The sequence below is a fragment of the Myotis daubentonii genome, chromosome 18 (assembly GCF_963259705.1).
Source record: "Myotis daubentonii chromosome 18, mMyoDau2.1, whole genome shotgun sequence".
Taxonomy (NCBI): Eukaryota; Metazoa; Chordata; class Mammalia; order Chiroptera; family Vespertilionidae; genus Myotis; species Myotis daubentonii.
In genome coordinates, this window is record NC_081857.1 from 32,275,390 (window position 1) to 32,298,042 (window position 22,653).

At 46.1% G+C, this 22,653-nt stretch overlaps 3 protein-coding genes across 17 annotated transcripts; all 3 read left to right on the forward strand.

Moving 5' to 3' along the window:
• The first annotated feature begins 4,741 nt into the window (after positions 1-4,741).
• LOC132221201 (cornifin alpha-like) lies at positions 4,742-6,590 on the forward strand. The gene is made up of 2 exons (XM_059675243.1): positions 4,742-4,872; positions 5,903-6,590. The coding sequence occupies exon 2, from the start codon at positions 5,922-5,924 to the stop codon at positions 6,330-6,332; it is 411 nt and encodes a 136-aa protein (XP_059531226.1). The 5' UTR covers positions 4,742-4,872; positions 5,903-5,921; the 3' UTR covers positions 6,333-6,590.
• Positions 4,856-22,276, forward strand: LOC132221199 (cornifin alpha-like). Of its 15 annotated transcripts, none has more exons than XM_059675233.1 (5): positions 19,859-19,974; positions 20,066-20,188; positions 21,247-21,421; positions 21,470-21,541; positions 21,590-22,276. In XM_059675233.1, the coding sequence occupies exons 3-5, from the start codon at positions 21,266-21,268 to the stop codon at positions 21,986-21,988; spliced, it is 627 nt and encodes a 208-aa protein (XP_059531216.1). In that variant the 5' UTR covers positions 19,859-19,974; positions 20,066-20,188; positions 21,247-21,265; the 3' UTR covers positions 21,989-22,276. The 15 variants fall into 15 exon arrangements, with proteins under 15 accessions (XP_059531208.1, XP_059531213.1, XP_059531214.1 ...); XM_059675235.1 differs by having other exon boundaries at positions 21,614-22,276; XM_059675232.1 differs by having other exon boundaries at positions 21,470-21,517; positions 21,566-22,276.
• LOC132221200 (small proline-rich protein 3-like) lies at positions 11,558-13,512 on the forward strand. Its single transcript, XM_059675242.1, has 2 exons — positions 11,558-11,700; positions 12,703-13,512. The coding sequence occupies exon 2, from the start codon at positions 12,722-12,724 to the stop codon at positions 13,181-13,183; it is 462 nt and encodes a 153-aa protein (XP_059531225.1). The 5' UTR covers positions 11,558-11,700; positions 12,703-12,721; the 3' UTR covers positions 13,184-13,512.
• Positions 22,277-22,653: the final 377 nt, after the last annotated feature.

A 22,653-nucleotide genomic window follows, 5' to 3' on the forward strand; every position in this document is an offset into this window, starting at 1 on the left:
TCCATACCCAGGGAAACTTTATGTCAAATTGATAATAGATAAGCAATTGATCACTTCAGCTGTGTGGGACCATCAGGACCCAGTCAGTGTCTCTTCTGAGAGTAGTTCCTCAGCTTATAGAATGGCTTATAGAAATGCTTTACTGGTATTGAGAAGCAATGTGGCAGAGTTGCTAAGGGACTGTATCCTGGCTCATTCTATCTTTGTAACCTCTTGGGAGAGTTACTTAACCTTTTTCTGCCTCCGTTTCTTTATCTAGGGCATGTTCAGGCCATTGTATAATCACCAGGAACTTTAGCCACCCTCTGTGCCCTCACTCATATAATGGACTTTGCAGTCATTGCCACTGTCCAATAACTCATGGTAAAATCTTGCCAATATGTATTCCTGAAAGTTTAGTGGAAAAAGAGAAGGTAGTTAAAAAGCACTCTCTCTCTCTCTCTCTCTCTCTCTCTCTCTCTCTCTCTCTCTCACACACACACACACACACACACACACACACACACACATACACACAGCTGAAAAAGGAAAACACACAGACAATAGGAATAATAGGAAGAAGTTTCATCTGATTCAAGTGAAAGAAGAAGAAAAAATGAGACAAATTAGCAAGAATCATTACATACAACATTTTTAGCCCATTCATCCTAAAAATGTCTGAAGCATCATTTCATTTAATCTTTACAATCACCTTGCAGAATATAGTTTGAAGTCCTCATTTTAAAGACGAGGACATTAAAGTGCAGAAAGGTTAGACAACTTGCTCAAGGTCACCCAACTAACAAGGGCAGAATAAGGCTTTGAAACAACTTGGCCAGACAGTAACCTAGATTCTTTCTTTTTTACCTGCCTCAAGCAAAGAAGATATTTAAATGTTTCTCCATCCCTTAGGGATTGGAAAGATGAAAAAGGGAGATAGTGGCATGGAGATAGTATCCCAGGTCTAATTCTGCTGCTAAGCAAGCTGAGAAGCCTGGACCAAGTCCCTTCCCTACCCCACACGTCCCTTCCTCACTGTAGGACAGTATTGTAGAGGCCCTCAGTGCTCTCTTCACCTCTGCATCCATGCTTGCAACCTTCGATTCCCCCGTGTGCGGGCCAAAGTGCTCAGGAGGCTTCCACGTCCCGGGGGCCTGCTGTTGCTTCCTCCTTCCCCTCCTCATTTTCAGATGGGGAGCCTGTGCCTTACAGAGACTTTTCTCTTTCATTATCATGACCTGCACCAAGCAGCCAGTCTGCTGCTCTTCTCGGTGATCATGGTGAGGATGAAAGTAAAATTCTCTTAATACTGCTTGTTTCTCGAGGTTGCCATATTTCAAATATGGGCTACCACAGTGAAATGACTGGAACTGAACGTCTGCGTGACATTCTCTGCCTGCTCTGAGCCTCGGGAAGTAAAGGAGGAGGGAGCCACCTAAGTCAGGAAGGGCCTGATCACTGGCAGGCAAAGGGCCAGGCTGCCCTGCTCTGTAAGTGGGTGGTGAGCCAGAGGCAGCTCTGAGCTATGGAAGATCCCACAGCTGGTCCAAAGGGGAGCCAGGCTCGCACTTGGGAAGAGCAGCAGCCCCCTGTGAATGTAGGAGCGGCTTCTGCCACAGGCTGAGCAACCCTGGGAGATGGCCTTCCCGTTAGAGGCCATTGCTTTCCCCCCCTTTTTTTTTAATGTGGGGAGTTTGTAGGACCGGATTCACCAGCTAGGCCAACCCTGATAGTGAATCAAAGCTTATCTGAAGGGGAGAATGGACTTAACACCAGCCACTGAGTGAGCATCAGGTAAACACATGGGGGGTCAAGGGAAAGTTCCAAAGTCAGAGCCGGAGCAGTGTGGAGTGGAGAGAAGGAAACCCAGGTGGGGACAGGAGAGCCTGGCCACTGCGGGTACTGGGTGACAGGGAAACTCTTTTATCCAGAGCCAAGGCCAGGGGTGGGCACAGGGAACCCAGCTTCAGATCTGGTTCAGATCCTCGGGGCTGAGACAGCTGGGTGGGGAGGGCAGAGGAGCAGAAAGCAGCTTCCTTGGGGCTGAGAATTATGCCAGGCTTTTCCGGGTGCTCCCTCTGTCAGGGGCTCCTGGGAGGGCGTTGGGTGAAGAGAGGGACTTGGCTCAAGCCCAGAGGGGAGCTAACGTGAGGGAAGAGGCTTGGAGCTCTGTGTGGCCACGGTGCTGGTGGAAGCCCAGAGAGAGGCGGATTGTTAAACAGTGAAGCAGGTGTGTGGGGAAAGCAGTGGAAGGGCTGTCCTTGTCTGAGACGCCTTTTCTCAGCTCATCTCCGAAGATGAGAGACTTTCCAGCAGTCTCTGGGCCTCTCCTTACAAACAATGCCATTCATTAATTTATTCATTCAATCCTTCATTCATTCATTCAGTCATTCTGTAATCACAAGCTCACTGAGCAGCTACTGCCCACCAGGCACCGCGTGCAAGGATGGACGTGGACCAATGGTTGTGGGGACACAGTGGGAGGCTGACCCACGACTAAAGTTAACAAGAGGTGACTCAGCTGGGGAGCCAGCAGGTGCTCCCCAAATATTTAAGTGTCACAGTGGAGAGGAATGAGGAGGAGGAACTGTCCACACACCTGGGTTATAAGGTGATTTGGATTTTCCTAAGGCCACACCTAGGAATAGATTGTGTTTTGAAGGCAGCTCTGAACTTCAGTTTTATTTTGTGTTGATCAAAGGAAATTGCTGGTGTAAGTTCTCAAGGAATAACTGTTCTTCTGGCCCCAGAAAAGAGACCACAGCAAAGAATCTTCCGGACCGGCCCAGAGTGGAGGGAAGGTGCACCTGGTCAGGTGCTCAGAGGCTGCCCACCTTCTGCCATCCTCAGTGTCATTGAGGTCAGGGTACCTGTCCCTGTCACTGTGCCACCCCGGGACCTCCTGCAGAGAGAAAGCAACTCTGGTTCAAAACAGGCATTTTAGCCTTTTCATTCCTCTCAGACCCTGGCCCATGAGGGGTGAGGAACTTAATTAGTGCCTTATTTCCACCTGTGTTCATTCATGTCCCCTCCCATTTTTAGCAGAGCTGGAAATGCCTCTGTTTATCCCCACAGCCACTTCAAACATTAAGCAGATTTATGACTACTTAAGCGGATTCGTCCTGGCAACCATTAAGGGCTCACCCAAATTCGAGAAGCCTCTTAATGTCTTTTCACATTGCCACACACGCAAGGCTTTCCCAGGACGCTGAGCGGACCCAGCTCCAAGCCGGGAAGCCTGGGCTCCCCCTGTCCACCTTTAATCATGTTCCTGCTTCACTAGGAGGGGTTAAGACTAAGGAGAACATAGGATTTCTGTGTAAAAGTCCTTTTCTCATGGGGTTGTTTGACTTTGGGGGAGTTACTTCACTTCCTGTGACCTCAACTCCCCATCACCAGGTGACGAGTGTGGCCTGAGGCTCCCTGAAATCCATTACACTAGAGCAGCGGTTCTCAACCTGTGGGTCGCGACCCCTTTGGGGGTCGAACGACCCTTTCACAGGGGTCGCCTAAGACCATCGGAAAACACATATATAATTACATATTGTTTTTGTGATTAATCACTATGCTTTAATTATGTTCAATTTGTAACAATGAAATTGGGGGTCACCACAACGTGAGGAACTGTATTAAAGGGTCAGGGCATTAAGGAGGTTGAGAACCACTGCTCTAGAGGCTATGTCTCTTGCCCCAGGGAGTTCCTGATCTGATGAGGAAAAGTGGTCTTCCTAGCGAGCTCCTAGAATGAGCCATGCCTGGTGTATAGTAAGGATTCTGAATGAATGAGTATTTATTGAATTACCATCCTTTTGAGCAGGCACAGCTCCAACACTCAGAAAGCCCCCAGGACATACAGAGGCAGAGGGGGCGAGGGAAGCACTGCAGCCAGCAAGAGCTCCAGGAGTTGAGGCTGGAGTTGGAAGTGAGCAAGAGTTGGGGAGAAGGGTGGTGTTCATCATTGAGGGCTCCATGGATGGGCTTGTGGTGCAAGCAGTTAGAAAGGGCTTCCAGGATTTCAGGTCGGGGGTAGTGTATAGTTGGGTAAGGAAGGAGGAAAGGGCCATGGCCAGAAGCCTGGGTGGAGTAGAGGGGAAGTTACCCCAGAAGATGAATTATCCCTTGAAAATCTCTTAAATAGGAAAGGGGTGAAGGTGTGGTTGGTGAAAGCAAAGCAGGTTTCCCCAGATTAGCAACCAGTCCGGGAGGGGTGGGGTTGGGGGAGCTAATAATTAAGTAATTCTGAATGGGTGTGGTTCAGTGGAGTGAGGAGAAAGATGGGAGAAAGGGATGTACTGGTCTTAAATCCCCCAGACAAGGAGTCTACCTTCAGTCAATTCCATGATCTCTAGCATCTATCTACCTTTACTGATATAAGGCAGGAAACCGGTGCCCACCTCCGCTCCTCCGCTCCCCTTCCCTTTCCCACTTGTTCATGTGCCCAAATGTATTCTATCCCACAGAACATGAGGAGGGCAGCCATCTCAAGGAAAAAGAGCTGAAAGGTGGCAAGATCACAGAAGCACTCAGATTTCCCTCCGGGGTTAACTTATAAAACTCCCCAGGAAACCTATGGCTCACCCCACCCCAACACAAGTCCTATACTTGGGTACACGGGGGAGGCTGGCCGTGGGAATTAGGCCCAGGTGACATCGCTGGCAGGCAGCCAGTGCCAAAAACTATCAAGTGGGTGGCTTTCATCACCAAAGGTGAGCCAACTGGTAATTGAGGGGAGTGGGGTGAATCATCTTTGACAGGTAAGGAATGAAAACAGAGGGGCCTGGGATGATCCAATTTTCCAAAGGCAGGGCTCAGTCATCTTATAAAAAGCCAGTGGGCCATTGATTTTACACCAGATCAGAGGGACCAGGAAACCGGTTCTTCACTGCGTACCAGGTGAGTCTCTGATTGGAACCAGATTGTTTATTTTTTTCATTAGAAACTGGGCAGAGGCAAATGTGTAAGAGGGCTGGTGCAGGGTATTGAACGGAGAGTGAGACTATTGGGATATTTTTTATTTTAAATTAAAGCATAGTTTGGGTTTGAAGAGAACTTAATAGGTGATTATGTCAGTCACCTCAGTGGGCAGCTTTGGAACTGGGCTCAGGGAAGGGGACAGATCTGTGTAAGATCCCACCATAGTTAAAAGCAGGCTTACAACTAGAACTCAGGCCCAGAGACTCTCAGAAACACCACTGCCCTCTCTGTTCATGAAACTTATTATAACATTTTAATTCATATGATAGACCTCTACCGAGCCTTTATTATATTTAAGCACTTTGGGTAACACGTACCCATAGGAAATTACTCAACAAACTCACAATCTAGCAGGGAAGATAATGCATGTACATACTAGTATATACTAGTAGGAGTAGACAGTGATTGGTATGAGGAAAGGACTGTGGCAGTTGGGAAGCCCCACTCATGAAGAGCTCCAAGCGATGGCATATGATATGAGCTACAGTGGAGGACTGTTTGGACAGCAAAGGTGGGAAGGAAAGAATTCCAGAGGGGGCTGTGTAAGCAAAGGCCAGAGTCAGTTTGCAGGAGCTTGAATTCATATGAGTCATCCTATAAGTCACAGTGCTGTGTAGTACTAGGAGTGGGTATACTGTAGTCATTTCTAAGATATCATTTTCCAAAAGACCCACTATGTGTACTTGTCAGTAGGGATGTGGCATATCTGGGGAAGAAAGGGAGCTGAGCAATGAATTCCACTGAAATGGAACCAACAAACTGCCTTAAAGCTTCTCCCCATGAGAGGGCCTAGAAATGACCAAAGCATATTTTACTCTCAAATGTAAGGGGTCTGCCAGGGGAGAGATGAGGCTCACTCTCATGAAAGGCCTGAAATGAAACCTACTTGGCATTGAACGAGGCTTCTTCCCTAGCTAATACCTGTTTAAACCATCTGTTCTGGCTCTAGGTCCAGCCTCTTGTGAACCATGAGCTCCCACCAGCAGAAGCAGCCCTGCACCACGCCCCCCCAGCTTCATCGGCAGCAGGTGAAACAGCCCTGCCAGCCTCCACCCCAGGAACCATGTGTTCCCCAAACCAAGGAGCCATGCCACCCCAAGGTTCCTGAGCCCTGCCCCACCAAGGTTCCTGAGCCCTGCCACCCCAAGGTTCCTGAGCCCTGCCACACCAAGGTTCCTGAGCCCTGCCACCCCAAGGTTCCTGAGCCCTGCCACACCAAGGTTCCTGAGCCCTGCCACACCAAGGTTCCTGAGCCCTGCCACACCAAGGTTCCTGAGCCATGCCACACCAAGGTTCCTGAGCCCTGCCACACCAAGGTTCCTGAGCCATGCCAAACCAAGGTCATTCCAGCACCAGTTCAGCAGACCAAGCAGAAGTAATGTGGTCCATCTCCTTGAAGAACCAACCACTGAATGCTGAATCCCCTCTTCCATTCTGCTTATTTGTCCCACTTACCATTAGCATGCTGTCACCCTGAGTCATAATCCCTCCCCCTTTGCACCCTCCAGAAAGATGTCCCTCACACTCAGTTTGGAGGGCTCCTGAGCCCAGGGCTCATCTGAAGAGTGATTTGGTGGAGGGGGGAGAAATCAAGTGACTCTTCCCTGCTCTGCCCCCATTAAATCATTTGTAACAATGTAACTGGCTACGTGTGTCATTGGCTGACTCAGCTTTTTGCACTGGTCTCTCAACGTGAAGCCGGAACTGCACACAGCAGGGCTGGTTAGGAGGGCTGATGTCAGAAGGGGCCTCATGCAGGCACTGAGAACATGCAGATGTGTACGGGTGACTGTTGTACTCACCAGGTGTTCCTGGGCTGCCAATGGGAGAGCGGTCAAGGCCACCCAGGGCCTGTTACTTTGGGCAGCCTCAGCCAGAGCAGGGCTTTCTTTTTGCCCCTGAGTGCATCATATCTGAATATAGATGGTCCCTGCTTCAAGCCATCTCTGCCTCTGAGTCCTTGTTCTCAAATAGCCCTCATTCATTTATTCTATTATTTATTATTATTCCAAAGAAATAGTGCTTGCACATATTCCAACGTGATTATCTGTTTCTCATTCATCCTCCCTTCCTGATGCCACAACACATGGAAGGCAAGCACTGAAACACTCACTCTCAGATACAAATACACACACACACACACTACACAACACACAAATCCCCAAAATCACACAACACACACACATGCATGCTGATTTTCTTTCACTGAATGCACAAGAAGAAGACCTCAATGGTGCAGGAGAGCAGACTCCACAGTGCCTGCCCTAGGAGAAGCCTAAGAGGAGTGATCTTTACCCCTTTTCCTATGTAAACTTACACTAACACAACTCTAACACTCTCTCTCTCTCTCTCTCTCTCTCTCTCTCTCTCTCTCTCTCTCTCTCTCTCTCTCTCTCCATCCACACACACATCCAGGTACCTCACAGAGTAGAACATAAAAGCAAATGCATCATAGAAAAAAAAGAAAAGAAGCATTTAGAAAGGTTTCAGAGGAAAAGAGGTTAATACAGATAAACAAAAAGTCATCATAAAGTTGAGGGAGACCAGGTCATTAAGATGTAAAATGAAAGGCTCAAAGAGCACCTGTCACAGCTCATTTATGTTCCAAATCAACAAACGGATATCCAGGGGTCAACATTAGTTCCTGCATGATGTACAGCACTCAGGTAGGTTTGGGAAGAAGTCCAGATTTGGAGATGATAAGACAAAAAGTGTTCACAAATCTTGCAGGTCCAGGAGTCATGATCAGACCGGCAGAAGAGAATGACATCATCTGGGTTTGTGAGGTTTGCACATGTTCAGGTGATTTCAAACTACTACACACTGACATGATGGAAAATGTCACTAATATCTGCAGGAGCAGTCAGCTTTAAAGGGGCTGACCACAGTCAGGGACACTGGTGATACACAGTTGGAAGGGTATAAAGTCAAGGAGCCATCACAGGAGGAGTTGAGCAAAATGAATCAAAATCCTTAAACATTTGCATACCCTCTGTATTCCACTGGGAAATATGCATTGATGGGCACGAAGATTTATTTATAAGGAGAACCATTTCAACATTATAAAATAACAAAAATAAAGGAAAAGAAAAGGATAGAAGGGAAACAAAATAAATTTCCCCAAAGAGAAAATTAATTGAACAAGTTATTGTGTATCTATGTCATGGAATATACTAAGGTCATACAATAATATTTCATCATATGGAAAAATGTTCAGACAATGTCAAGGTCATGTAAAGTATTATGGCATGTAATACATAATTACATAGTTATACCTTTGTTAAAATGTATGTCTACATGCATAAATCTTTTAAAACCAGCCAGTATAAATACAGCAAAATATAAACAGCGGCATGTTTGGCTGGACAGTAAAATGAATTATTTATTTTATTCTTTGAACATCCCTATATTTTAATCATTTTCAATACCATAAATTGAAAATATTTTTATTGATAACACTTGTTTTACATATTTAAAAAATTAGAGCACTCCAAGATGTTGATGAGGTAGAGGAAACATTTATTCCAGAACTTTTATTCCGGAAACTTCCTGAGTCCTGCGGCAAGTTTCCAGGCTAGCGGTCCCAAAGCGTGGGGAGAGGATCACAGTGAAGTCTTTTAAAAAATGATATCCCATATAAACCCCAATACAATTCTAAATCTTTTTGTGAAAAATCCCCCGGAACACCACTCCCTCCACCCCACGCACAACCAAGGACTCCAGTCTTGCCCATTGCCTTTGAACCTGTGACCTCAAGGTTATCTGGCAGAGGTAGAGTTCTCCGACCGGTCTGAGCTCCTCCTCTTGCCTCAGCTCCTTTCTCTCTATTTGTAGAATGCCATTCACCCAGCCAATAGCAGAGGGTAGGATAGCGTGTCTGTGTGAGGAATTTGAGGCACAAACTACACACAGGAGATAAACTGCATGTTGCTGGCTTGGATGCAGGCGTCCCCTGTGCAGATAAAGAAATGCACATTTGGCCCTAACCAGTTTGGCTCAGTGGATAGAGCATCGGCCTTCGGACTCATGGGTCCCAGGTTCGATTCCGGTCAAGGGCATGTACCTTGGCTGCTGGCACATCCCCAGTAGGGAGTGTGCAGGAGGCAGCTGATCGATGTTTCTCTCTCATTGATGTTTCTTACTCTCTATCCCTCTCCCTTCCTCTCTGTAAAAAATCAATAATATATTTTTTTTTAAAAAAAAGAAATGCACATTTGGTTCTCTGCATGGGTGGGTCTTGGTTTCCTCGGCCCCAGCAGCCTCTTGAGTCTCCATGTGTGCTGAAGAAAACGGAAGACAGTATCTGGTCTAGATGAGAACTGTTCAGTAAGGGAGTTCCCACTGAGCTGTAGGTTGTTACCATGCTGGAACGTAGAAAGAAAGAGTCCAAGGAATTATGTGGGAACAGTCTACACAATCATGACAACAGAGCAAGGCCCAGAAACTTTTAAAGTTACCCAATATTGTCCACATCAGGTCTCAAGCAAGGCCTAGGGCAGTGATGGCAAACCTATGACACGCGTGTCAGAGGTGACATGCGAACTCATTTTTTTGGTTGATTTTTCTTTGTTAAATGGCATTGAAATATATAAAATAAATATCAAAAATATAAATCTATGTTTTACTATGGTTGCAAATATCAAAAAACTTCTATATGTGACACGGCACCAGAGTTAAGTTAGGGTTTTTCAAAATGCTGACACGCCGAGCTCAAGAGGTTCGCCATCACTGGCCTAGGCCATTGATATGGGGAAAGAAGCAGCCTCCTAAGGCCGGGAAAGGTCAAGGCACCTTTGGAAGCAGGACTCTTTATCAGAAGTGATGTGATTCACGCTCTGCAATGGCGGTTAGTCTCCTTAGTGCATGCACACTGGCGAACAAACCAAGCTTCTCTGAAGGGCAGAAAGAGCCTTACCACCCAGACACTGAGTATGTTGTCCAAACAAAAAGGAACAACAGGATTGGAAAAATGAGAAGTCCTAGAGGCTGATGCCAGAGAGGCTTTTATAAGAGTGAACAAGATATCAGGACAGGACAGGAGAGAGCCCACCCAGGAAAGAAAAACAGGAGATGAGAAAGGCATTTCTTCTAGAACCAAAGTCCAGAATCAAGATAGGACACGAGAAAGACCCAGATTCATACAGAGGAGTAGGTACCTCAGGAGATAAGAATCCCAGGTGAAACAGCAGAGTCTGGTCAAAGCTCCTTCTGCTAGGGGATCTTGAGAGATGGTTTTGGACCTGGACCCAACCCCAGAGGAGAGCTAATGTGATACGAGGAAGTAGAGTTTAGATATCATGGTGGCACTGGCAGCATCCCAGAGGTAGGTGACTAGTCCAACACTAGCAGAGAGAGAAGATGGGTGGGAAAGGAAGCAGAGGAAGAGGGCGATGAGCCCTCACCCTCTTCTCAGATTATATCATGAGACCTGTCATAAGAAAGTGAGTCATTTTCAAGTAGTGGCTTTATGATTATCAAAGCAATTTATAGACACCTCTCTAAAACAATGATTTTTCTATCTTTCCTTTCTTCTTTCTTTCTTTCCTTCTTTCCTTCTTTCCTTCTTTCCTTCTTTCCTTCTTTCCTTCTTTCCTTCTTTCCTTCTTTCCTTCTTTCCTTCTTTCCTTCTTTCCTTCCTTCCTTCCTTCCTTCCTTCCTTCCTTCCTTCCTTCCTTCCTTCCTTCCTTCCTTCCTTCCTTCCACTAAACTATACATCCATCAGGGAAAATGACAATTGCCCATTGACTGAACATCTACCGGACTGGCGTGAGGATAAAGTGCAAATCGACCTTTGGGATTTGATGGAAGGACTTCATAGCATTGGCTCTGCCTAAGGGTTCAGGTTCATGGTAGGTAACACGGGTAAAGAAGTCGGAAGGGAGGAGCCATTCACATACTTGAGTTTTAAGGATGTTTGGATTTCCCCAGGGACACACCTAGCAAAAGATTGTATGTTGAGGTCAACTCAGGGTTAGTGACCTCTGTTTCATCTTACCATGATCTGAGGACATGACTGGTGTATGATAAAAGAGAACCCATGAGAGGCAAGGTCTTCAGGGCTGTGCATCATGTTGAACAGACCCAGTTAGTCCTGTATCTCCATCCCCAATGACATCTACTGTCCTTGGTCAACATGGCATCTTAAGTCTCTCACCAGAGTAAAAACAGTTCATTTCTAAAGCAGGCATTTCAGCCTTTCCTTTCCTCTCAAAGGGCTGGATCTGCTAAGAAATGGAACAGCATATTGTTCACTTATTGTCACGTACTGAATAGTCACTTAAGTAAAGATCAGATGATTCACCTACTATTCTTCAGAGCCTCCCAGAAGAACCAGTAGTGCCTATTGTTCATCTCCACATCCGTTTAGAAAATTCAAGTACTCAATAGAATTAATCTGAGCTAAAGACCAGGTTTCTATCCAAGAAACACACTTGTTCCTGGTCCCAGAACCCAGAACTTCCCCCTGACATAACTCATCACTGCCCAGGAATCCTGTTATCCATACCAACCTCACCACAAAGGGTAGACAGTGGGACCAAGCCCAAGGTGGTATTTTTGTCAAAGAGTAAGTGCCAAAAAATGTTAAGCCAGAGATTTTCATTACAAAAGCTGGAATAAAGAGAGAGCAGTCCAAAAAAACTTGCACTTCCTTAAGGCAGGGCTCATATTCTGTATAAAATGCTAGCTGGCCAGAGACTCCCCACCAGACCCAAGAGGCCAGACAGCTTGAACTTTTCTCTGCACCAGGTAAGTCTCTCTACTTGTAATTTCTGAATATGTGCCCAATTGTATTTTATTTGTTTGGAGTCTGTCATGCTAAAAATATATTTACTTTAAATGCAATGGTAATTTGTGTTTAAGGTGACATTCAGGTCGGTGGACTTCCCACTCAGATTGTAACTATGAAACTTGGGATAAAATAAAAAAAGGAATGGTTTCTGTAATGATGATTTGTTCAGTTACAGGATAGAGACTACACCATGACCAGGGTACTTTTAGTGACGTTTAATACGTCTTCTAATCATTACTGAGTATTTGAAATATTGTGGCACTGATGATTTGGATGTTCAAAAGAAGCTTTTTCTTTAATCCATTAACTTACCATCTATCAAAGAACATGGAACATGGGCATAATTTACAAACATCCTTCAAGAAAAGTAATTAGCGGAGAGGACAAGGCAGGTATCGTGCTGTGGCAAATGAGGAAGGTGACTTGGATTTGACAAAGAGTGTCTGGGAGGACGGGTGAACATGTGTGGAAATAGCAACAGGATGGAAAGCCTTCCATAAAGCATGTACAGAGGAGAGGATGTGGACAGAGGGTCAGAGGTGGAATCATGTGGCTCAGGGCAGGTTGGTGTGCAGTTCTCTTAGGAGAGCTATGTGGTGGACTCGAGAGGGTAGATCTTAGACTTTTGACTTTATCATCCTCCCAAATTATTAAAATCCTGGGGACCTGATCAATCCTGGGAGCCAATGTTGTGTTTTGCTTCCAATGTAGGTTTTCAGAATCACCAGGAAGAGAGGAAGGATAGGCCACGGGTCCACTCATATGGAGCAGAATAAGCACCTTTAAGCTTTTCTCCTTGAAAGGGCACAGGGATCAACAAAGTTTCTATTGATTCAGGGGAGAGAGAAAGAGAAGAGAGGCTCTCACATCTGAAGGGACACGCTAGTAGATATATTGAACATTAAATTTGTCTTTTTCCTTGTTTCGCCAAATCACTGGGTCAACTTTTCTGTCTCTAGGTCCAACCTCCTTTGAACCATGAGTTCCCACCAGCAGAAGCAGCCCACCAACCCACCTCCCCAGCTTCAGCAGCATCAGGTGAAACAGCCCTCCCAGCCTCCACCTCAAGAACCATCTGTTCCTATAATCAAGGCGATATGCCCCCCCAAGGTTCCACAACCTGGCCAAACCAACGTTCAACAACCTGGCCCCACCAAGGTTCCCCAACCTGGCCAAACCAACGTTCCACACCCTGGCCCCACCAAGGTTCCAGAGCCATACTACCCCCAGCATCCTCAACCAGGCCAAACCAAAGTTCCAGAGCCATACAACCCCCAGCATCCTCAACCAGGCAATCCTGTGTTTCCCGAGAAGGGTCACACCAAGCTTCCTGAGCCAGTCCACCCTAAAGTCCCTCAGCCTGGCCAGCCTCAGGTCCCTGAGCCATTTCCTTCAAAGGTTACTCCTGGCCCAGCCCAGCAGAAGACCAAGCAGAAGTAATGTGGACCACAGCCATGCCCTTGAGGAGTTGATCACCGGATGCTGAATACCTTCTTCCCTTCTGCTTCTGTGTCTTGATTATCTGTGGACCTTGTAATCAGTATGTTCTCACCATCAGTCAGAATCTTTCTCTTATTTGCATCCTAAAAAAATATTTGCTATGAGACTTTTCCTTGCACACTCTGAAGAGTCCTCTGAGCCTCTGAATTATGCAGAAGGCCCGAGTGGCTCTGCTGGTCCTATGTTGCTCAGGACTCACCTGAAGAGTCAGTCTGGATGAGAACAATGCCTGTTTCCTGCTCTGTCCCTATTAAAGCACTTTAATCCCACTTTTGGCTGCTTGTCTTAGTGAGTAAATCTGCCCCTTCCTGTTCTAGGACCTGCAATTAGAGAGGAGTTGGTGTAGACATCATCTACCTGTCCTGTTACTGTGTGCTTCCATGAGTGTGTGTGTGTGTGTGTGTGTGTGTGTGTGTGTGTGTGATTACATTTAAGGGGCATCTCAAGAATGGCAATAGCTATTGTGTAATGGAACACAGAGCCTGTCACTTTGGGCAGCCACACCTGGAGCAGGGCTCTCCTTTGACACTGGACTGAGTCATGCCTTAGTCCCACGGTGCCTGCTCCAAGCCATCTCTGATCCTGAGGACTTTGCCCCCAAGGGTCCTGCTTATTCCCCAAAACATCACTGCTACATGCTTGAACCTAATATTTCTGGTTTTCTTCATTTATTTTACCTTCCAGACATCCAACACATACAGACACACACTCACAAAATGCACATTTATTCAAGTAGCCACACACACCTAATTTTCCATACAGCTCGGTCCTCAGCTCAGACAATGTTATCTTTTGCTGCGCACCCATCATGTGCAGGGAGGCCTGATACTATCTCTACCAGGAAGAGGGAGAGGAGGATACACAGTGCTTCCCCTCAGAGAATCTGTAGTCTTCTCTGGGAGATACAATATTCAGGTCCTCATATAAACATATATACAACCACACGCACCCACTTCAGATGGTGTTCCTCCCAAAATAATCCACGGACAGCTATCTATCAAGAGATTAGAAAAAGGAGCTTGAAGAAGAGATTACGAGGAGGAGTAAGTGATCCAAGTGAGGTGGATAACTAGTCAGGAACTGGTGGAAAGCAGGTCATTAAGCTATAAAATGTCAGGAGTGAAAGGAGAGTTAAATAGCACCTAGTACAGCCCCTGAATTTCCAGATAAAGAGACTGATATCCAGAAAGGAGAAGAAGATCGAGGCCAACGAGAAATTGTTTCTGAATCACACCTGGAACCTAGATCTCTATATATCTAAGCCCTAACTTTCTCCTGCAGCCACTTTTGATCTCAAGCGTCAATAGGTTTGCAGGTCTTTGTTGAGTGGGTCTGAGATTTTAGGGAGCTTTTTTCCAAAACCAGTAAAGCCAACATAAAATTTCAGAATGGCTGCAGTGGTCACTGGGAAGTGAAGCCCATTTCTTGACAAGGTTGATGGTCCATAACACTTAGCAGGTGTGAGGCAGGTGACAGTATCTGAGTGACGTGATGCACAAGCACTCCAAACAGAGTTGGCAAGAACTTGGAAATCTTTGGAAACTGTAAGACAGAAACCGTCCAACAAGTTATTACAATGTGCTGAGTAGTTGTCACACTGGCAGAAGGGAATGACGTGTCTTGGGTCTGCCTGGTATGCACATTTGAAATGGCTTCATGTTTCTGCTGATTTCAATAGTGGAAGAGTCTAGCGATAACTCTGGGCCACTCACAATTAAATAGGCTTATTCTTAATGGGGAAATGGACTCTGTAATACACAGATTTTATAAATATAATTTAAACATCATAAAGAAGAGTTTGGCAGGAAAGGATCAAAAGGTTTAACAATCTACCTGACTCTTTAATGATCATTTGATTCCAGAATTTTATTTTTAGGAAATATTCATGCATGTACACAAATATTTTATACATGAGGATATTTGTTTCAGCATTGTATCTAATACAAAAAAAGTTGATAACACTGAAATGCATATCAATAGATAATGCAACAACGGATGAGATGTCTGTGCTGGGATTATACTATAAGCATTAAAAAGATTGTTGTAGGAAAATGATTAGTCTTATTGGGAAAAGTTCAAATTATATTATTACAAAAGCAGATACTAAACAATAGAAGCAAAAACATCTTTTTAATAATGGATGCATGTGTCTGGGTTTACAGGGGAAAAATATATCCTGAATAAAACAACACTGAATAAAGCAAAATATAACTATGGATATTTCTGGCTGCTTCTATGTTAGTGTTCCTTTTTTAATAGCTCTGTTTTGCCACTTTAGGCATTATACAATGTTATTTGATTTTTGTAGAACTTCTAATCCTGATATTAGAAAATAAAAAAGTCAGTGAAGATGTTGCTAGAATAAATGTATGTTCTGCCCATCAAGAACATTCCCGAGGCTCTGCAGCAGGTCTCAGATCAGCAGCCCAAGGGTGGGATGCCACATCCTGGTTGGGGTAGCCCCTATGTCTCATCCCTCCACACAGCTCCATCCCAATTTTGATCCTCTGGTAGGTACACTGGAGCCAACAACCCACTCAGACTCACAGGCCAAGGACCTCAAATCCTGCCCAGTAACTGACAGCTGAAGCCACCAAGGTTTAAATGAGGTTCCTCCGCCTAACCCCACCAAGGTACAAGATCTGAGTCATCCTAAGGTTCCAGGTTACTATGGGCCCATCCCAGCAGAAGATCAAGCAGAAGTCATGTGGTCCACTGCCATGCACTTGAGGAGCTGACCACAGGATACTGAACACCTTCCCTTCCGTTTCTGTGTCTTAACTGTCTGCAGATCTTATAATCAGTATGTTCTCACCATGAGTCACCATGTCTTTCTTGCATCTAAAAATATGTGCTATGAAACCTTCCTTACACTCATTTTAGAGGTCCCATGGGCCTCTAAGTTAATCAGGGGTCTTAGTGGTTTTGTTGGTCTCAGCTGCTTAGGGTTCATCTGAAGAGGGAATCTGAATGGGAAGAAATGCATGTTTCCTGCTCTCCCTCCATTAAATCACTTGTGAGTGCACTCCTGACTGTATGTGTCATTGGGTGACTCTGCCCCATTTACTGCCACGCTATCATGATAGAACCTGTCATCAGAGAGGAGTTGGTGTAGACATCATCTATCTGTCCTGAGACTGTGTGTTTCCATGTGTGTGTGATTACATTTAGGGGGCATCTCAAGAATGGCAATGGCTATTGTGTAATGGAATCCAGAGCCTGTCACTTTGGACAGCCACGCCTGGAGCAGGACTCTCCTCTAGCACTGAACTGAGTCATGCCTCGGTTCCATGGCATGGCGCCTGCTCCAAGCCACCTCTGATCCCGAGGACCCTGCCCCCAAGGCTCCTGCTTATCCCTCAAAACATCACTGCTACTTACTTGAACCTAATCATTCTGGTTTTTAGATTTAACCAGTGACTTAAAACCGCAGGGGAGTTTTAGGCAGGGATTAGGGATACATGATCCAGGGGAGGTGAACAATCAGCCACAGCATTGGGAAAGAGCTGGTTATTAAGATTTAAAATGCCAGGAATGAAAGAAGATATCAGAGCATCTGGTACAGCCATTCTATTTTTCAAGTAAAAAAAATGATATCAAAACGTTAATTAGAGTAACCCAGAATTCATCTTTTTTTGCATCACACATGACACTCTAAAGCCTGCTAAGAGAGCTTTTCTGTCTTCAAAAGCCTCTTATATGTGACTTTAATCCACCCTTATACCTTCCTGTGTAGAGTGGACATTTCCAAGAAAGTCCCCGAAATGTAAGTGGCATTTGGGCGCCTGAAGAAGCACTCCTTGATGCATCTTATTCTGAGCTGATTGTTGTTGCTGACTGAAAAGGCGCCCTGGAAGAAGAAAGATTCATCCCTGTCCTAATGACAGCTGACAGCAGAAAGTAAAAGCAGAGGATAACTTATTTTCCGTCGGCTCTTGCCTCTCTTCCACTTTCTCTCTCCAGTCCAGCCACAGTGACCCTGGAACATGCCAGGCAAGCTCTGGCCTTAGAGCATTTACATCGAATATCCTCTTGACCTGGAACTGTTTCCACAGAGAGCCTAATAGCTAACTTTTCAACCCTCAAATCTGTTCAAACATCACATTCTCAATGAGGGCGCGCGCATGCGCGCGCACACACACACACACACACACGCACACACACACACACACACACACACACACACCACCACCACCACCTCTTTGGTGCTCTCAATTGCTTACATGGGTATTCCTTTTGTTCATAGCATTTAAATAATTTGCATATTCATCATGTTTCTTTATTGTTTTTTTCACCCTTCCCTATAGTATGTGAACTCCACAAGGTCAGAGATTTTTGTTATTGTTCATTGATATACCCCCAAGGGTCTAGAACTCTGCCTGACTTATTGTAGCCACTCAAGGATCAGGTGAATGAATGAATGAGAGGAGGTCCTTTGAGTGATAGCTGAGAATCCTCAAAAATTTCCATTGTCACCAGCATCTGTTGAAACTACAGGATGAGCCAGGCCTCCAGTGCTGAGCACATATTCCAGTGGGGGGACTCCAGGGTATGTCATCACCTGACACGTCCTGACTTGTCCTTTTAGGTGACTTGAGAAGTGACTAATCCTGCTCGATCTTAGGAAGGCCGCAATCTCCCATGTGGCTGAGCCTGAGTTCTTGAGATTCATGTCTATTTTGAAGCGATCAGATTGTGGTTCGCATTTGAAAAAAATTTTGTGTGTGTGTGCTTTTTCTCATGTGGTGAGAAGATGTAGAACTCTTTGTCTGGAGATGAAGGCAGAAGTATTTGTCCATAACCTCCTATCACTCCCGTTCACAACCACCAGTTGTCCAGTCTGACTCCATGTGCATTAACTCTCCCTGGATTATGTACTCAACAGTGCATTGTTCTATGGGTACCCTGCACTTTAGTATCATAGAAGACTTAGATCAGGAAGGGACAGGAGGATCTTACACAAATCCCATTCGAGCCTACATTCGAGGGCCACATGGCAGTAGGGCAGAGAGAATTTGTAGAGATGCCCAAAAGGTGTCTAGTACAGTTAACCAGTGAGACTAAGAAAGATCAGGCTTTGGAATAAGAACATTAGCAGCATCCAGACAAAGGCATTAGTGTGAAAGTCATTGGGGAGATGCTAGCTGCAATCAGAAGCCATGTGGTTGCCAGAAAATTCATTGGCTAATTCAGCACTGCTGGTGAAGAAATTGAGCTTCCATGTATAATATAAAAAGGTGTGGTATCCAAATATTCGCTGTACGTTAGACAAAAGTGCAGTAGGGTAAAGAAGAAATTCAGGTGCTAGAAAGGAAAAGGTGTTGTCTGGGGGAAAGGACACACAAGTCAGATAGGTGTATCAGGTCACTGACTCTTGCTGAACCATTACTCCTATTCTCAGCTCATACCATGCGGCTTGTGACAAGGGAGTGTTTCTTTTATAAGAAACGTCCTAGTGCTCTGGCTGGTGAGACTTAGTTGTTTGAGCATTGTCCCATGCACCAGAAGGTTGCTGGTTCAATTTCTTGTCAGGGCGCACGCCCAGGGTGCAAGTTCCATCCCCAGTAGGGGGTTGCAGAAAGCAGCCAATTGATGTTTCTCTTCCTCTCCCTTCCTCTCTGGCTCTCAAATCAATAAAAATATTTAAAAAAAGAAAAGAAAAGAAACTTTCTAGCTGTTCTCAAAGCAGCCTCTGTGTATCTCATAAAAGTAATGACATTCATTCATCCACCTATTCTATTATTGTCAATCTATCAAGTACCTTGTGGGGATAAAGAATAGAATAATCACTAGGAGATGAGTGGGAAGCGCTCCTGGTGATGGCTGGCTGGTCCTGGGCTCCAGTTCAGGGGAGGTGACATAGCTGTGGAGCCAGCAGCTACTCCACAAAATATAGGTGAGCAAAGGTAAGGAAGAAGGGACCACGCAAACACCTGGGTTTGAAGAATGATTTGGATTTTCCAAATACCCCAGCTTGTTACAGATTGTGTATGAAAGGCAGGCTGGATTAGTGACCTCACTTTCACTTTATCTTAAGCAGAGTGGACTCTGATATAAAGGGTCAAGGAATCACAGGTCCCATGTTCCTGTGTTGCTTCCAGGAAGGGGTCCTCATGGGAGGCAGCATCTTCAGGGTCCACTGGCACATTAGACAGAACAAGTAGATGGATAAAAGCACCAGGTTTCTCTGGGGCTGCTGAACCTGACTGTCTTCTCCAGGTTTTCACTGATCAGCATCCCCATCACTGATTGGGGTCCCCATACCCCTGTCTGCTATTGACGCTGAGGTCTCTCTTGGAGTGAAGGAATTTTAGGGCCAAAAGACTCATTTGAGCCTTGCCTTTCCCCTCGCAGACCTGGGTACTCTTAGGAATGGGTAGAGAATTATTACTTTTTTCCACCTGGAGAAGTTCATGGCACCATGCCCTGGCCTCCCAGGAGAAGCAGGAACAACTGCTTATCTCCACATCCACTTCCAATACTAAGCAGTTCAATAAGCCTGGACTGTGTCAGGGATTAGGGCCTCCAGGAAACAGGGATGTTTCTGGATCCGGCAGCCCTAGAACTTCTCCCTCTTCTTGCCTTTCAGCCCACACCACCCCCACTGTAAACATTCCACTTGGGTGTAAAGGACCCTCCGTGGGGACAAGGCCCAGGTGACATCATTGCCAGACAGCAAGTGCCAAAAAAATGTCAAGTGGGTGGTTTCATCACAAAGACTGAACCAACAGGTAGATGAGGGGCCTGGGGTGAATCATGGTTGACAGGCAAAGGATTAAGACATAGCAGTCCAAAAAAAAAAATCCCATTTCCTTGAGACAGGTTTCCATCTATAAAAAGCCAGTTGGCTGGGGACACTACACCAGACCCGAGTGACCACGCAGCCTGCTCTTCTCTGCGCACCAGGTGGCTCTCCTTCCTCCGAACGCTTACCAATTGCTCAAGGTATTTTATTTTTATTGGAACCTCCTTGGCACTATTGAAGTTCTGTTATCAGAGTTATAGCCTCTAGGAATAGCTTTGTTGTAAATGCAATCATAGTTTTCGTTTGAAGAGACTTATTAGTAAGATGTTATCAATGCTGCCCCATCAGCTCTTGCTGTGACAGAGAGAAGAGGGTTGGCTTGCGTGAGACGCTCCATGAGCAGGATAAACCCTGCTAACTTAGAGTTGGTAGAACTTATAGTGACATTATACCTCTTTCTTTATTCATAACCTTAATGCGGAGAATTTTATTCTTTCACCAAAGTGTTTTATGAGAATTTATTATGTTGGTACTTTGCTAAAAAAAAAAAAAAACCAATTTAGACAACAGAGAATTTATTCCGTGAAACTACGGCGTATACAGGAAAATAAGACATGGGCAGCAGAAAGTCAACGTAGAAAGTCACCCGCATAAAGCAATAAGGACAAGCAAAGTGCTGTGCAGTTTGGGAAAGAGAAGGCTTGCTCTAGGAATGCCTCCCAAGGTATCGGATGAGGATCATAGAGGCCACCTGTGACCCATGGTGTTCAGGTAGTACTTGAACAAGCAGATTGAAGGAAGCTCGTGAGAAAGAGTAGGGTGTGAGTGGGCTAGAGGGGGATCAAGTGGGTTCTGGAGTAATTAGCTTACAGGTGACAAACCATTCTGTTTCCAGAAATGTTAGGCTGAAGTTACTGGGTTGTGGGTTTTTTTTGTGTTTTTTTCTTTCAAACCATATCACATTTCCATGCGATCCAATATTGTGCTCTCATATTTCTGCCAGGAGCCTGCGGCTGTGTTGTGCTGCTAATTGGGTTTTAAGTTGTGCCAGGAAGAAAGAGAGCACTGGGAGAGGCCCTGAGTGGAGCTGAACAAATTACCTTTCGGTTCCCCCTGTTCAAAGGTTCAGAAATCACCAGGGTGTTCTTAGTCATAAACGGAGCAAGGGGAACATTTGCTTCTTAGGAGACCTGAACTGGCATTGAACGTGGCTCCTTCCCTAGCTAATCCCTGTTTAAACCATCTGTTCTGGCTCTAGGTCCAGCCTCCTTTGAACCATGAGTTCCTACCAGCAGAAGCAGCCCTGCACCACACCCCCCCAGCTTCAGCAACAGCAGGTGAAGCAGCCCTGCCAGCCTCCACCCCAGGAACAATGTGTTCCCCAAACCAAGGAGCCATGCCACCCCAAGGTTCCTGAGCCCTGCCACCCCAAGGTTCCTGAGCCATGCCAAACCAAGATTCCTGAACCATGCCACCCCAAGGTTCCTGAGCCATGCCAAACCAAGGATCCTGAGCCCTGCCACCCCAAGGTTCCTGAGCCATGCCACACCAAGGTTCCTGAGCCCTGCTACACCAAGGTTCCTGAGCCATGCCAAATCAAGGATCCTGAGCCATGCCAAACCAAGGTTCCTGAGCCCTGCCACACCAAGGTTCCTGAGCCATGCCAAACCAAGGATCCTGAGCCCTGCCACCCCAAGGTTCCTGAGCCATGCCAAACCAAGGATCCTGAGCCCTGCCACCCCAAGGTTCCTAAGCCATGCCAAACCAAGGATCCTGAGCCCTGCCACCCCAAGGTTCCTGAGCCATGCCAAATCAAGGTTCCTGAGCCATGCCAAACCAAGGTTCCTGAGCCATGCCAAACCAAGGATCCTGAGCCCTGCCACCCCAAGGTTCCTGAGCCATGCCACCCCAAGGTTCCTGAGCCCTGCCACACCAAGGTTCCTGAACCATGTCCCTCAACAGTCATCCCGGCACCAATTCAGCAGACCAAGCAGAAGTAATGTGGTCCTTGATGCTGAATCCCCTCTCCCATCCTGCTTGAGTGCCATTTTCCTTGCAATTAGCATGCTGTTACCCTGAGTTACAATCCTCCCTCAGTTGCCCCCTAAAAATATGTGCTATGAAGCCTTCCTTCCCAAACACTCCGGGCCTCTGAGCTTCTGAATGAGGCTGAGGGTCTTGACCCCTTAGAACCCTAGTTTCAGCTCAGGATTCATCTGAAGAGGGTCTTAAGGTGCAAATATGTGGATCAGCTCTGTTCCGCCCCCATTAAATGCACTTTCCATTTCGCTCCTGACTGTGTGTGTCGTGATCTGACTCATTGTCTTTCTTCCTTTCCCTTGTGAAATAGGACCTGTTCCCAGACAGGTTGGTGAGGAAGGGCATCTTTCAGAGTCTTTGGGCCCTGGTAGTAGGTGGGTGGCGAGTCCCCCCTCCCCCTTACCCCACCGCTGACTTCTCTTGGGCTGGCATTGGGAGGTTGTGTAATGCCACCCACAGGCTGTTCCTTGGGCATCCAAGGCTGGAGCAGGGCTCTCCTCCTGCGACTCAGTGAGTCACGCTGGAGTCTAGTTAGTGCCTGTCCGCGCTGACTCTGACTCTCTAACCCTGAGTGCCCTGCCCCCTACACCTGGCTTTCAGATTGCTCACTCATCTAGCCAACTCC

What these genes read in the sequence shown, in the direction of transcription:
- LOC132221201 (XM_059675243.1), top strand. Translation starts at nt 5,922, where the DNA reads ATGAGCTCCCACCAGCAGAAGCAGCCCTGCACCACGCCCCCCCAGCTT.
- LOC132221200 (XM_059675242.1), top strand. Translation starts at nt 12,722, where the DNA reads ATGAGTTCCCACCAGCAGAAGCAGCCCACCAACCCACCTCCCCAGCTT.
- LOC132221199 (XM_059675225.1), top strand. Translation starts at nt 21,266, where the DNA reads ATGAGTTCCTACCAGCAGAAGCAGCCCTGCACCACACCCCCCCAGCTT.